The sequence below is a fragment of the Platichthys flesus genome, chromosome 18 (genome assembly GCF_949316205.1).
Source record: "Platichthys flesus chromosome 18, fPlaFle2.1, whole genome shotgun sequence".
NCBI lineage: Eukaryota > Metazoa > Chordata > Actinopteri > Pleuronectiformes > Pleuronectidae > Platichthys > Platichthys flesus.
In genome coordinates, this window is record NC_084962.1 from 19,756,823 (window position 1) to 19,772,987 (window position 16,165).

At 42.8% G+C, this 16,165-nt stretch overlaps 1 protein-coding gene across 1 annotated transcript; it reads right to left on the reverse strand.

Annotated features, from left to right (window-relative positions):
• Positions 1-476: 476 nt before the first annotated feature.
• znf512 (zinc finger protein 512) lies at positions 477-9,208 on the reverse strand. Its single transcript, XM_062410701.1, has 16 exons — positions 8,965-9,208; positions 8,034-8,134; positions 7,859-7,914; positions 7,636-7,694; positions 6,847-7,412; positions 6,662-6,724; positions 6,470-6,571; positions 6,179-6,303; positions 6,023-6,109; positions 5,853-5,951; positions 5,434-5,601; positions 5,088-5,285; positions 4,869-4,970; positions 4,580-4,642; positions 4,354-4,452; positions 477-4,245 (listed from the first exon to the last, which is right to left on the reverse strand). The coding sequence occupies exons 2-16, from the start codon at positions 8,131-8,133 to the stop codon at positions 3,754-3,756; spliced, it is 2,379 nt and encodes a 792-aa protein (XP_062266685.1). The 5' UTR covers position 8,134; positions 8,965-9,208; the 3' UTR covers positions 477-3,753.
• Between the last annotated feature and the right edge of the window lie 6,957 nt (positions 9,209-16,165).

Genomic DNA, 16,165 nt, shown 5'->3' on the forward strand with positions numbered 1-16,165 from the left:
GTATTTCATGTGTGAAAGGGGAAATAAGAATAAACTTAATGAGGATGTGGTGATTGCGTTTGTTGGTTAATTGGCTGGATGTTGATTGGCTAGTCACTGGTTGGTTGGCTGTTGGTTAGTTGTTGATTGGTTGTGTTAGTTTTTCGACATTTTCGTTGACTTCTTAGAGAACTATGTTTGAATCTTGATGACAAAGACATATTAAGGGGGTTGGTATCGATCAGTGTGGGAAGATCCGTATACAAATCTAGTATTCTATTAAAATGTGTTTTCATTAGGGGGATAGTTGACCTTGGAGGAGATTCTAGTTCGTATATTTTATCTAGTTCATTTTACATAATGCTTCTATGTTGTCAAAATCTAGAAAACACTAAATATTAGGATTAACAGCTTTTCTTACCATCCAGCTCATAGTACAAATATCAAAGAGGACACAGAGGCAAAAGGACCATCAATTAAACTTTTAATTATCGGTCGTTATACCACTGCTGGAACTATGAAAGAGCAGCACATAACTTCTAAAAAACAAGTCATAACATATTCATTTACAGAGTTTTTAAGACTTTTACTTGAGTAGAAATGATAAAACTGCTTTCTATTACTGAATCTTAATTAAATCTGGTCTAGACAATATATATATTTATATATGTTTTATCTGTATGAATGTTGGTGATGAGGCACTAACACATAACAACAGTCTTTCGTTCATTTCAATATTCATTTGACGCACGGAGCTTCTTCACTGTCAACGGTTTAAAAACACAACTTCTGCCCCAACGTCAAATCTATGACAGTCATCTTTTTCACAAGATGCTAGCTCCGGAGGTCGAGACCAAATCAAAGAGTTCAACCCACGGTTTTACACGTTCACTAAATACGATGAGTCACAGTGTCTGCAGGGGGTCAATTAAACAACATTCAATGACTTCAACGGCTCTCAGGAGCTCTGACCTGCAACCTTCCCTTACATTCAATTAAGCTGCACCAATTTCTACTCACTCACAATTTATCAGTTCCCTAAACATCAATTTCTTTAATTAACCTCTGAGAAATAGTGAAAATGACAAAAACTGTCTCAGAAAGCCAAAGAAAGTGACTTTCCTGGATCGCCACTTAGATGTGATGTATTCTTCACTTGATCCTCATTAAACCCCTCCAAGAAGTCATGAAACTTTAACCCAGCTTTTCAAAACTCAACCTCTAGTACTTGAAAACAAATTGATAACCCTCACTCGTCCTCTCTAATGTGGAAATGGTTGTTTATAGCTTTATCCCTCCACCAAGGAATTTACCATTAATAAGGTTTCATAAAGGGACAGTTGGACCTTGAAGGAAGTACGAACTCTACTGAGTGACAATCTAGTTTTTTACCTAGTCTAGATAATAGGACTGTGCTCCGGCCTCAATAAAAACATAAGCTGCTGCTAAACGGTGAAAGCAATGTGACAAAAGGTCTCAGAAGTTCTATCATAACTAACATGTCTGGGCCTTAGTTTATCTGATGAACCTGCTCTCTCTTCATGTCGAGCAGCGCTTTTCTTTGTGCTATCAAACAGTTCAAAGGGCAAGCATGGTGATAACGATTTGGTCACAAGCGTAAAGGACATGGGAAGTATTTCAACAGGAAAGAACCCAGTGAGTCAGAGGTCCCACTCAGGATCAGGGGGAACCAGCAGTGGTTCTGTGGTCACCTCTGTCCTCTGCTTTGCTATTTGGTTTGTATGTTTGTAAGAAAACAAGAAAAACCAAATGGGGAGAAACTATTGAATTTTGGTGAATATCCAGGAATTAGTGTCACTTTTTCCAAGAGAATCATTCACGAATCTTGATGAAAATTATCATGCACATTGAGGGGACTGACTTCTATGAGTGTGTGATTTCCTGTTGTTTGAATTCAACTGAACCGTTGGGCCTTGATGGACGAATGAGCTCTGTTGAGAAACTGCTGGAGGGATTCTCACAGAACCTTATGGGAACAAAGCCTGAAGAGAAAAAAGTGTGAGACTTCTTATCAGGCCTGATGTAAAATAACAGAAATCACTACTTCATAAAATACTCAGCTAATAATAAAGAAAGAAATCCCACTTTCTGAAATATTCCTAAGCAGCACAGGAGGTTTTTCCTCTTTTAACGACACAGGCCGATCTCTCTCAAGGCATCTGATGAAGAGTAAAACACTTTCAACAGAATCAGAGACAGTAAAATACATAAACACAGTTTCTTTAAGACAGATTCACAGATTAAAGGGAAGAATCATTGTTGTTTGTAAAGGAAACTAAAGAACAGATCAGGAGAGAAACTAAGAATCTAAAACATTCATGAAATGTGAAAAGAAAAATACAAAAATAGAGTCAAACAAATTAACCATCCATAAGCACTATTGTAGATAGAGTATATAAACATTAGGCTACATGCTATTGGCTAAATATTTGGTGTTTGAACGCTCCATGTTAAATGCTTTTCCTTCAGCACGGTTCACTTGTCTGAGGTGAAGAGGACTCGGGCTACACTGTGAAAATTAATAAATCTACTTCTCTGACGTCGTCCCTTCACTGTGACACATCGATGAGTCTTTATTCTTATTATTATTATGTTTCTGTGCTTTCTTTGTTCCCCTGCTGATGGAAGTTTGTTTAGTGTAAAACACTTGGAAGGTTTAAAACGATTTACACAATTAAACGTTAAACTTCTATCCTAACTGAAACAAATAAGATCAATTTATTAAATCCATCGCAGTATTCAGTCAGGTGATTATTTTGGTTATTGATTTGACAATTCTAGATGTCAGAAGTTTTCTAGCTTAACGATAAATAATAAAAACATCAGATTTAATTATTTTCTTTGTCGATATTATACAAAACTTACTAACTTTTATTTTTGTTTTGTTTGTCAAACACAAAGCTTGACGGAAACCTTTTAGAGAAACTTTTTTTTGCCTATTTCAGTCGCCAGCAGACATTTGTTCCCACAGATGTAAATGAGGAGAAAAGGTCGAACTGATCCTCTTTGACTTCCAACATTATCTAGACCAGAAAAGGCTTTTAGATCAGCTCAGATTCAACGTGATGATGATAATGATAATCGTGTGAAGTTATAAATAATATTCAAGAGGCACAAATGTTTTCAGACAGAGAACGACCGGACCAGTTCAACAAAAATACCGAAGCATCCTCTCTTCAAGTTAGAGCAACGTCTTCCCTTTCCGGTAAACGTAAAAGACAAAGAGTCAGTTTATCAAACCTTTGTAAAAAGTATAAGACACGTTTAAGAATCTGTAACATACAAACACAGATAAACAGCAGAACTACGACTTCTCTTAGCGTTACGTCAACAAAGATTTCGATACAGAGAAACATGGAGTCTCCATCCAAGGTGACACCTTGAGGTTTTCCTTCCAATCATCAGTGAAAGGCTTTCTCAAGAAGTGCAGCTCTGTCGTTAGCTGCTCTGTCTTGAGGAAAACTGTCTAATAAAATGTGGACAGACTTTAGATGGTGTCTCTTCCTACCTCTGTTGTAGTTCCGGTGCACGATAGCGTTTGATGACCACGAAGGGAAGTTTGGTTTTCAGGGTCGTCTTTAAGTTCCATGTTGTTGCTTCCCGGCCTCAGGGTGCAGCTCCATGACCCCCGGCCCTTTCAGAATCCACTGCTCCACCTGTCTTTGCCTCTCCTGCCGCTCGCCCTCCAATTCGCCGGACGAGCTGCTGAAGCCTCCACCTCTACCGAACCCAAAGCAATCCCTCCTCTTCCCGTCAGCCTTCCCCCTCTCCCTTCTCTCGTCCCTCCACCATCTCCCTGCCGTCCTCTGCTGGTTTGTCTTCTGCATCCACCTCCATCTGGAGCGGGGCCAGCTCCGACCCGTGCACGACTCCTCTCCGGTCCATGTCCACCCACAGCGGTCCCGCAGGAGGCTCCAGAGGGGTGTACTGCAGGATGGGCTGCAGCTGGGCGTCCGCCTGCATGGGGAGGTTCTGGTGCTCTGGATGGAGGAGCTGGGTTTGGTGCTGGAGGTGATGCAGCGGCTGCAGAGGGTGCTGCATGGGCTGGAGCTGGAGATGCTGCTGCTGCTGCTGCTGGTGATGGTGATGGTGATGGGGGCAATGGACGTGAGTGTGATGTTGGAGGTGGTGTTGGTGATACTGATCCACAATCTGCTTGTCCACGTTATGGATTAACTCCTTGTGCTGGTTTTTCACGAACTTCTCAAACGTCTTGGAAGCCTTCTTGTTCGTCACAAACCAGTCCTGTCGACACGCATGCAGCGAGAGGAGAGGAAACACAAGGACGGGTCAACAGGGGAAGTCCAAACAGCGGTTGTGTGCTGATACAATACATGTGAACTACGTCATTACCTGTGAATGGATGGAGTTGATGTGATATTTCACTCCACTCTCAGAGTTAAACTCTTTGTTGCAGATGAGACATCTGTATTTTCCAGCTTCAAAGTCGCCCTGAAATGGGATCAAATAAGGAATCTGTGATCACTGAGCACTGGAACATCAACACCAGCATGTTGCTAGTCCACAGGTGTATCATGAAGTGTGGTATCATTGTCAGTCTGGAACAGAGTGAACTCACCCTGGTGCACAGGCCCAGATGAGCCTTCAGCCCAGACACACTGGTGTAGGTGCTGCCACAACCCTGAGGACACAAAGGATGTTAAACCAACAACACAACCGGATTATTGGATTTGAGAAACGAACAAATAAAGTCAAAAGGAGGATTTAACAAATATAAATATCACACATTGGCAAACTATTTCCGATATGTCTGTAAAAAGCTCATATCAGCAGATATTATATCTATACTGTATATATAAAACGTTATCAATGACTTTACATGCAGCATGTGAAGTGTTGTTTTCTACCTGGTTGGGACAGTGGACTTTCCTCTGCAGCTTCACCTCGTTCCTCCACTTCCTCAGCACCTCCTGGCTGAAGGCAGGGAGGCCTGGTCGGGCGTATTTCAACTACCGAGCACAGAACGCAGGTTAATTAAAGTAAAAGGTTCCTTAATTCTGACGTAGATCAGTTTATAGATAAATACAAGGATTCTCGACTTCTCCTCTGTACTAATGTCCGCTTGCCTTCTTGTCGTCGGGCACCAGGTCGCACTGGAACTTCCTCTTGGGCCAGTCTTTGGGGAGGTCGTTGCTGGCGATTTCAGCCAAGTGGAAGTTGGCCACCTGAGCGGAGGCCCGCTGCACCCGGCCGCTCGGCGTCCTCTCCGGGTTGGCCTCCCTCTGGGCCTTCAGAGCCTCGTCTTCCTCGGTCTTTTGGGGCGTCTGGGCAACGAGAAGGAGACAGTTTGAAGGTTTATGGTGCAAATCATTCAAATGATCTTTTTGCTGTTTTATAAGAGTGTCTGCAGGTTTCAATAAGTTTAATTTAAGACTTATTAAGGCCTATAACTAAATAAAAAACCTGACTCACAGGAGCGTGCTCTGATTTAAGGTGGTATTCAAGACCAGCCTTGGATTTGTAAGTCTTCCCACAGTGAGAACAGTTCAGCAACAGCTTCTCCAGCTCAGACTCCTCCTTCCCACACTTCTTCATGTGGTAGACGTAGCCCATGATGCTGGTGAACGCAGCAGTACAGCCCTGAGACGGGAATAACAGAGAAAAGAACATATTATGGAAATATATAAAAGTATCTTCCCTTATCTAATCTTACTTATAACCTTGTTTGTTTTTTTGTTTGTGGATGGGATATGAGTCCGGGAGGTAACATCCAGATATGGTTTATCTTTCTTTAACATTTTGAGTTATGCTGTGTTTCTGTGTGCATGGTATATGCATCTCAATTAATGCAATACAGTGATAAACTGGCACCATATGATTTGTCAGTTTACCTCTTTGGAGCATTTTAATTTTCCCAGTCTCTTCAGGATTTTGCGCAGTTTGTCTTTAATGGTGCGGTCGTCCAGGTCCTTGGCTTCTTCTGCTGAAGGCTACAGAGAGCAAACATGAGAGAGAAGACCTGAAGGTCGGCACAGCAGGAACCAGAGAGGGAGACTCTTACCAGGTGGCTGTGGTCAGCCATGACGTGGTACTTCATCCCAGTGGAAGACTTCAGCTGTTTCCCACAGTGTTGACAGGTGAACGGTTGCTGCACACAGGGACACGTGTTAACATCAGGTGTGAAAGGGGATTTGCTTCATGTTTAATCTCCACTCACCAGTCGGCAGTTCTCCATGTGCTTCTTCAGCCCCTCCACCGTCTTCCTGCTCACACTCTTACATTTGGGACAGGTGACTCTGCCTTTGGCCACGATCTGGAGCTGCCAGCGCTCTTCTGGACTTCCTGACGGCACACACATTAGTTATTTTACTCTGTGGAACGGTTCTGGAAGAAGAGGTGGTGTTATGGCTTTTTTGGAGGTTCATTTAGAAGAGGTGGCAAAAGTACCCACATTCTTTACTCGAGTAGATGTACAGATACTCAAGTAAAAGTAGAAGAACAGACTCACCTGGAGCGTAGGTAGGAGGCTCCTTCTTATTGGAGACAACTGGAGGTTTGTGATCCTCACTGGACTGAGATGTGGAGGCTTCACGGCTGGCTGCGACTGAACCTGAAACATCAACAACAAAAAGAGGAGGGTTCATGACCCAAACTGCAGCAGCCACCACTTGGTTCAATATGAGACAGGATGTGGACTCACAGGAGTCTCTGGTCTCTGGTGGCGGCTCCGTCTCTGCTCTCTGGACCTTCTTCATGTTCAGCTCTTTAAAACCACACAGCAGGATCAAAATCAACAGATCAGCAAAACATATACTTTTAGGACCGTTTAATTTGAGCATTTAACATTCAAAACTCTGGTGTATGCACCACCTGGGATCTTTGTACCTGGTCTCCAGATGTGTCCTCTGTCTCTGCTCGTGTTGCTCCAGCCTTGGTCTTGGTTTCGTCCGGATCCCCACGCCGGCTCCGGCCCCGAGGAGGCCTGCTCTCTTCCTGGATCCCTGCCGGCGTTCCAGGCCTGATCCTGGCCTCGGTCTCTGCCGGCTGCCCAGCCCTGCTCAGGCCCCCGGTCCTGACCCGTCATCCAGGCCTGCTCCTGTCCCCCATGAGCTCTGTCACTGCCTGACATCCATGTCTGGTCTGGACACGAGTGTCCTGCTCGCTGTCTGCCAGAGTTCCACACCTGCTCCTGGGGTCGGTCTCGAACCGGGGCCCAGGCGTTGGGGCCTCTTTCCCGGGAGTTCCAGCTCTGGTCCTGAGGCTGGGACTGCTCCCTACAGGCTTCGGGGCCTTGAGGCCACGCCTCCTTCGCCACCAGTCTCGGAGGGAGCCTGGGTGGAACCAGGGAGCCTGGGTCCACCCCATTGGCCAGGTCACCTGATGACATCACTGAGCAGCTGGGGATTGGGTAATCTACTGTTCCCATGGAAACACTCTGGAGGTCCTCGTACCTGAGATCAAAAAGAAATTAGACGCGTCAGAAAGACTGGTTCAGCAGAAAGACGTTTAGACATGTGGTTAGACTGTCACTGCTTTTCTTCATCATCATCATCATCATTCAGCTTTGAAAGTTTCCAAACTGGTAATGGTGAAGAGGTTTTCGGAACATTAGAGCATGAAAACATAACACTAATTAGAATGTCTCATTTAAGGTGCCATGAATCGCTCTGTTACCTTTTCCTACCGTACGTCCGTTTCATCTTCAGGGAACCGTGGGCTTGAGACTCGTCATCCTAAAACATTCAAGCACAGAACTGTTAAGATCCAACGCTTCGCATAAAGTCGACAGATTGTGAGTTTTACAACAGGAAATCACGTCTTTATTAACAACATTTCCTGGAGCGATCCCACAAATGCAACACCAGCAGGATGTGGTGTATAATCCATTCACTCTCACCTTTGTGTATCCACCTGCATTCGATTCACAGACTCTCTCCGGCATCCGCTGAACAACTGTAGGAGAGATTAAAATTCAAAATAATAAAAAAACAGAAACTAGCTCCCTCCTGATTTTTCACAGTCTCATTCACACTCATTGTAATGATGTGAATTTGTCATTTTATTTTGTGTACCTGGACATGGTGTTCCACCTTTAAGATGGGACTGGGCTGACTTTCTTTTTCTTGGCACATACAGAGGTGACATATCCCCTCCGACTTGAGCAGGGTCCATTCTGAGCCGACGGCCGGGAGAAATCACAAGAAAAGAAAACATCAGAAACATACACAACACTTCATTTTACTGTGAATTTCCTGTCTGTGAAACATCAATCGTGTTTTCATTCTATGCATTATTGTTTTTTTTATATTTCCTTGTGTTTAAAGGGCATGTTTATGATGCAGATCTCAATTAATAATTGAGGTTTCTATATTATTTAGATAAAGTTCCCTTTGATCAGATGATCCACTGTTGTTCTACACAGCCAGTCGATCTTAAAATTAAAAGGTGGAATTATTATTCGGGCAGAGAATCCAAACTATGAGGAGACAGACTGTATTTGACCTGACGTATTATCTTTATGAGATATATTAGTCACACTAAGGGGAAATTATTATTATAAGTAACTCTAAATTATAAACCCAAGGAAAACATTTAATAGAAAACCAAAGAAGTAATAAAAAAACAAATGGAACAGAAATAACAGAATTTGAGCGTAAACAGAATAAAAACATTATCTATGAAGTACACAGACAGAAATGAATACTACAGTGAAATTAATTACACCTGGGTGACTCTACATTATATCTGCATATTATTATCATCATCTGATTGCAGTTGTTGTTATGGTTCCTTGATCCCTGATCACCAGCTACACACTGAGGCAGGAGCACTTGAACGCATCATCCCAGCCTGCGTGGTTACAACAACATTTGTCTTCAGACGAAGGGAAACTGGTGTGAATGGGATTCTGCAGCAGAACCAGTGGATTCTCCGGACATCCATTCTCCTGAACCTCCAGGGGCTGTTTCACACGAGCTGCTGCCGCCGTTCGTTGTTTCTTACCGGGAGGAGGAGCAGCGAGGCTCCGTGCTACAGCTCGGTCGCAGCCTCCATGTCCTCAGCCCGATGTCCCGGTCTCCTGCGGCCTCCTGTCCCCGGCCCTGGTGCGCAGCAGGCGGCTCACACACCCAGCACAGGCCCGGTCCAGGTGGGGGGGTGATCCGGACCAGAGAAGTGTGAGAATAGAACCGGTCCAGCTGTGGGATCAGATTTTCTTTAGAGGAACGCCCTCCTCCTGCATCTGCTGCTGCCTTCAGGACCTGTGGGAAATAAGGCCTTCGAAGGTTCAGTGTGCGGGATTCAGTGACATCTAGTGGTGAAGTGTCACGTTGCAGCTCCTCAACCTGTTAATCTAGTTGTTTTGTCTTCACGTTTCCCATCAAAGTGAATAAATCTGTCCCGTGGTGTATTGCATGGAATTAATATCTTACATTTACAATTCAATTCATGTGTGGGTGCCCCCTGTAGGTGGCCCCGGGGACCAGGCAAAACAAGTTTTCTGTTCATCTTGCTTCAACTGAGTGTTTGTAGCAAAGTTTAATTTATTACCTCGAGGTGTTTTGGAGATATTGTGATCATAAGATTTAAAAAAAAGACCAGCTGCTTCTTATCTATTCTTTTTTTGAACATTGCCACGTCGTGGTCCCCCCCCCCCCCCCCCTCTCACTGTGCTCTGTGGCTGGAAGTGAAAGTGAAAGTGCGTCAGGGCGTTCAGCGACAGGAGGGAGTTTTACTTTATTCCGCAGCACAGGGTGAGACAGACATGCCAGAAGAGTCCAGAAACTATCAGTCAACTTCGTAAGTAGGCTTCTTACATTCAGGTGGTTGAAATCAGAGGCTGTGTGCGGCTGAAACTCTGCAATGCATCGATACAATATAGATTATCCACCTCTCAGGTATTTACCACCCTGTGTCCCGGAGGACAGCTTCTGGTGTTTAAAACCGTAAATGTATTTCATGTGACCTTTATGCAGCTTTGTTAAGTTGTGTCGATTGAAAGTTTCTCTGTGTGTGTTTTATTTCAGAGCCATGACGCAGATAATGGCAGGTGAGAAAACACGTTCAATGTGTTTATACTGTGACAACATGTGTTTATCAACCATTTGAGTTCGTGGAGAATCTAAAGTGAAAGGGAATTTCTCCGTTGTCATTGTGAGACTAATGACTTTTTAATTTGATCTTATTCTTTGATAGAAACTAGAATGTCTCTGAATAATCCTTCATTTCAATGTCTAGTTCTAATTGTAGGAATATAAAGTATCTAACTAATGAGGAAGTGATCTGAGATAAGATAACTTCACTGTTTCCGGTCCTTCCACTCTGACTCCACAACATGACGCAGCTCCTTTGACTAGATTTCCGTCTAAGAATAAAAGTGTCATAAAGCAAACCGACTCAATAAAGTCAGATATTATTGCTGCCATCACAAACAGGTCTCTCCTCTTTCTTTCTGATTTTAACATGTCCTTTACTTTATATGAGTATAATTTGATATAAACATAATATAATGTAACTAGGGCTACGTTGTAGCACTAACGGGCCCGAGCACAGGCGATTTCAAGTCTGTTGCGGTCGGTGAGGAAAGAGCGTTCGATGACCAAGCGCTCGTCTCCGTGTTACATGCGTTTGAGCACTGCAGCAAGGATAAACGCCTCACTTTCTGTAGCCAGCAGGTGGTGCTATCGTTTTAAATCATGGTGTCTTTGTAGATGTCATCAGATCGCGACTCTTGTCTTACATGTCTGGTTTGGACTGGATTGGACCAAATATGTCCAAGATACAGAAGCTCCTGTTTTAATGGCGTGTAATCAAACTTTGACGTCACGCCAAGGTCACACCGTGAGACAAGAAATCGATCTTTTAATAACTTTTCATCTCCATCTTGTTGTGATGACACTCAACTAAATTTCACGTTGTTCTGATGAAAGCTCTAGAACAAGTACATCAAAGTAAAAGTTTGGAATATGGCCAGCATATCTGTCCAAGAGACTTATTTCTCTGTCATGAAAAGACACATGTCCCTATTGATTTTTGTAGATGTAGACCAATCGTAGTGCCGGGGCTGCCCTTTAGGGGGCGCTAGTCAGTTATTTTGACACGCCCATTCCTTCAAACTATCTGTATATCTTCAGGGGTGGGCTGTTGATACACACATGTAGTTTGAGGGAGCTGGACCCATGAACACAGAAGTTACAGCAATTTCGTGTGTCATGGCGAGTTGAACTTTGATGACACGCCATTAATAATCCGCATGATGAAAAGTCACAGTAATCTCGTGGCTACATTATCAATGTCTTGAGACCCATTAGACACAGTTTGACATGGTTTCACAAAGTGGATGAGGAGAAATACATCCAAGTGTAAAATGTACCAAAAACAAGACATTTCCTGCTGCCACCAGGAGGCGCTGTGATTTTAAGTCACAATATCTTGTAGATGTCTTCAGGTCGCGACTCTTGTCGTACATGGGTAGTTTGGAGTCGATTGGACCAAATATGTCTGAGATAGAGAAGCTCGTGTTTTGATGGCGTTTCATCAAACTTTGACGCCACGCCACGGTCAGACGGTGTGACGAAAACTTTTGATCTCCATTTTGTTGTGATAACACTTGTCTAAATTTTAAGTTGATATGGTGAAAACTCTACGAGAAGTACATCAAAGTAAAAATATGGAATATGACCAAAATGGCCACTTAATCCAAAATGGCGGGCTTCCTGTTAATTTTTTCATAATGGTCATTGAGGCTTTTTTGTGCATCTTGTCATGATACACAACTATCCTCATTTTCATGAGGATCAGTGAATGCTAAATGAGGGGCTTTTCCGTAGGTGGCGCTGTTGAGCCATTTTGCCACGCCCATTTCCAAATACTCCAGAATACGTAAATTTACACCACTTTCTAATTTACTGCAAACTTTTACAACTTTTTGAGCATGTTTAAAAATTCTCAGAATAATCCTTTCAATTTCAATAGGGCCTCTCACCAGAGGTGCTCGGGCCCTAATAATTTGCATGTCATGTGACCCAGGACACACCTCTTGATTACCAGGACACACCTCTTTTTAGAAAATTTAAATTCAGTCAGTTGCTAATTTAAAGACTTTTGCTGCAGTTCTGTGTATGAATACACACATGATATTCAAATTAATGATCATGTTCTTCTCCTCTGTTTTGCCTTCAGCGTCCTGGAAAACGTTCTGTGTGATCCTGAGTGGAATCACGAACATCACTCATGTAGAGTTTGTAAATATGATTAAAAGCCACGGACACACTGAGGTCACCGATCCTGAAGAATGTGACTACTGTCTGCTCTTCTGTCCCATCACGTCACGAGTTGGAACCGACGTGGAGTTGGCCCTCAGAAAGATTCCTGGTGAGAAATGAGTGGGTGGAGACCAAACCAGAGCAAACAGGAGAGGTTCATTAGGAGGCGAGAAATGATGCTAATGTTTGTCTATCTGCTACATGTGTGTGATCGTAGTAATTATAACTTGGATTTAAAATACAGGAAAAGGTGAATAAAAAGAGCCACATAACCCCACCCCATTGGTCTAGAACTGTTACATGCCCCACCCCGACCTGTTCACTGACCTTCAGGACATCTCAATACTCCTTTAACACTGTGTATTAACTGAACATAAGTCATAACAAAACATAAGCATAAACCCAGTCCTCAAAACAGGTCAATCTGAGGAGGGCTGTTTTAGACAGGGTAAGAAGGAGCTGTTTTAAATGATCCTTGTGGTATTTTGACCAAAATATGTCACAGAAATTTCATTAAGACCCAAAGGAACCATATCAACTGTGATAAAATGGAAACAATATATCTCCCTTAAATAAAGTTGAATTACTCATTAAAAGATAAGAGTGATAAAGGGCTGAAATAATTTAAAATGGTGCTTTTTAAAAAATTATTTAATTATTTTCCTGGCACAAAAGGGTGAATGAATAACCACAAAAACAAAAAAACAAATAAAGGTATCGGCTATCGGCCAGATTGTTTTTTTAAACATTAGTATCGGTGTCGGCCAAGAATTTCCATATCGGTGAACCCCTAACAGAAACCAAACGGATCTCATTACTTTCCACTTGTGTCCGACTCAGTTGCTTGTTGTGTGTTTCTCTGTTCTCACAGCAAACAAGCCGACGATCCTGGTGGTGATGTATCACACCTTCAATAGTAACCACGTCGTACCCGACAGCAGGAGGCTGACGGAGGACCCACGTGTCCTCCTCGCAGTGAACTCTCTGTTCTATGAGCACAATCTGCTGAAATCTACCTGCAACGATATTGCGAAGTATGAGATCAGGAAGTTTCTCGGATTTCCTGAGGTGACGACCGGATTTATCGACATGTTACTGTTACTGTTGAAAGATCACGATGCTGTTTGATCATCATCACTCATGTTTGTGTCTTGTTTTCTTCCTTGTAGAGACCGTCCATCATCACAAGATGTAAGTGTGACTTCAGATTTCCTCAAACGGTCTTTTAATACAGACTTAGCCAGATAAAGTGAGTGTTTCTCAAATTAACCGAATTTTAGAAGACAAATCTGTCTTTGTGTTTCTTGATAAGATGCACTGGAGGGATAGTAACACTTATATGACAGCGTAAAGAGTTACTGCACTTAAATGTGTTTTTAAGCTACTAAACTATATGACTTTTCATATATGAGGGTTTTAATATCAAATTACCAAGTTTCTGAAGAATCTTCACATTTGCGTTGAATACGGCTCAGTACGCCATCTAGTGTTTCAAACTGGAGCCAATGCTAGTAGTGACACTGAGAAAAAGTCAACTCCGTCTTCGACCACCATTCAGAGACGTCCTCCGTCTTCTCCTGTGCCTCCATGTCCTCAGACGCGATTCGGGCCCTGGTCTCTCTGGTTTGCTCCCTGATCTTCTACGGGGCATACACACGGCGGTACAAATGGCTCGGATATCTTGGTATCTGGCCCAGAAGGAACATCTGCAATTACATGAGAAACTCCCGGATTATAATATTGTTACTAGTATCAATCAATCAAATTTTAATCAATCAAATTTTATTTGTATAGCCCATATTCACAAATTACAATTCATCTCATAGGGCTTTAACAGGGTGTGACATCCTCTGTCCTTAACCCTCAGCAAGAGTAAGGAAAAACTACAAAAAACCCTTTTAACAGGTAAAAATATGTAGAAACCTCAGAGAGAGTCACATGTGAGGGATCCCTCTCCCAGGACGGACAGAAGTGCAATAGATGCCACGTGTAGGAGAACATCATCAATAATCAAAGTCTCTAGCAGCATTGATGAAGCACAGTCCATGCTCAGCAACCATCTAGACCACGATCCACCATCCAGACCAGACGCCACTTCAGTCCTCAGTCACCGTCCACCGCCGCCCACCAGGAGGACCCATCACAAGCCACCACCGCGGTCCTGGTCCACCGTCCGTGCCCAATGCCAACGCGACACAGGGTCCGCCACCAGCACCACGATCAGCCCACATGACTCAGAATCCGCCACACTGGATCCAACACCGCGACCCCCGGTGCGCGATCCACAAACCGTAATCCATGGTGCGGCCACAGAGGCCCTGGATCTGCCGGTGATAAAGCAAAGGGATTCCGGGGAAGGGGGATAGGGATGGAGAAGAGGAAGGAGAAGCTGGAAAGAGAAGCTCCGTGTGTCATGTGTCATAAAATAGAACAAGTAATGTTCTGGCGCACTAATTAGCTCTAACTATAAGCTTTATCAAAAAGGAAGGTTTTGAGCCTACTTTTAAACGAACAGATGGTGACTGCCTCCCGAACTGAAAGTGGTAGGTTATTCAGAATTTAGGGACGACAAGTAGGCTTGAATTCTGGGAGCGGAGTGTTCTAGTGGGTTTATAAGGTATTAACGGCTCTTTAAGGTATAAAGGCGCTATATTATTAAGGGCCTTGAAGGTGAGGAGGAGAATTATAAATTCTATTCTAGATTTAACTGGAAGCCAGTGTAGCGATGCTAATATTGGAGAAATGTGCTCTCTTCTCTTTGTTCTCGTCAGGACACGTGCTGCGGCATTTTGGACAAGCTGTAGAGTCTTTAACGACTTCCTGCTGGAGCCTGATAATAATGAATTACAATAGTCCAGTCTCGATGTAACAAAGGCGTGGACTAGTTTTTCTGCATCTTTTTGTGAAAGGACATGTCTAATTTTTGAAATATTACGCAAGTGGAAAAAAGCAGTCCTAGAAATTTGTTTTAAGTGACTATTAAAGGATAAATCAGGATCGAAGATCACTCCCAAGTTCCTGACTGTTTCATTGGAAGCAAGGGCAATGTCGTCTAGCGCAGCTATATCATTAGATAATGCATCTCTAAGGTGTTTGGGTCCAAGTATTATAACCTCTGTTTTGTCTGAGTTTAATAAAGAGAAAATTGCGGGTCATCCAGGTTTTTATGTCCTTGAGACATGTTCGAAGTTTAGTTAATTGATTACTTTGTTCAGGTTTTATTGACAAATATAACTGGGTGTCATCCGCATAGCAGTGGAAATTTACCGAGTGTGTCCTGATAATGTTTCCTAGTGGAAGCATATATAATGAGAATAAAATTGGGCCGAGCACAGAGCCCTGTGGAACACCATGATTAACTTTGGTGCGCACAGATGACTCATCATTAATTTGCACAAATTGGGAGCGATCAGAAAAATACGATTTAAACCAGTTAAGGGCGGTTCCATTAATGTTAATTAACTGTTTTAGTCATGTATGTAATAATAATAATAAAGACTTAGTATGTCACATAAGTCTTTATTATTATTGTTCATCTTGTGATTTGTACCTGATGAGTCATCAATGTGTTTTTTTTCTTTCTTTCAGGGAACAACAAACATCTGATCTTCATCGGTGTAGGCCTGGTGGTTGCTGTTATTCTGATTGTTCTGCTGATCATTTTCGAGACACGGAACTAACATGACGGAGGATTGTGAACACGCAAGACAACACAAAATCAGAATAAGGAATCTAAAATCTCTTTGAACTTATTATCACAATTAATTATTCCTAAAGTGAGAAATCTAAAGTGTCATGTGCACTGTTGCTGCAAGCCATTTTGGTGCCCTAAGCATAACTCCTTTATGATGCCCCCCCCCCCCCCGATTTGTTTGTTTCTGCCAGTTTAACATTATATTAAAACGAAAAAGGAAAATCTACTTTGTAAACACAGTACACAG

Bases quoted from the DNA above. Each gene is read 5' to 3' on its own strand.
- znf512 (XM_062410701.1), bottom strand. From the start codon at position 8,133: ATGGACCCTGCTCAAGTCGGAGGGGATATGTCACCTCTGTATGTGCCA. The intron at 7,695-7,858 runs GTGAGAGTGAAT...TGAATGTTTTAG, and splicing joins ATGCAGGTGGATACACAAAG to GATGACGAGTCTCAAGCCCA. The intron at 6,725-6,846 runs GTACAAAGATCC...GTGGTTTTAAAG, and splicing joins AGGACACATCTGGAGACCAG to AGCTGAACATGAAGAAGGTC.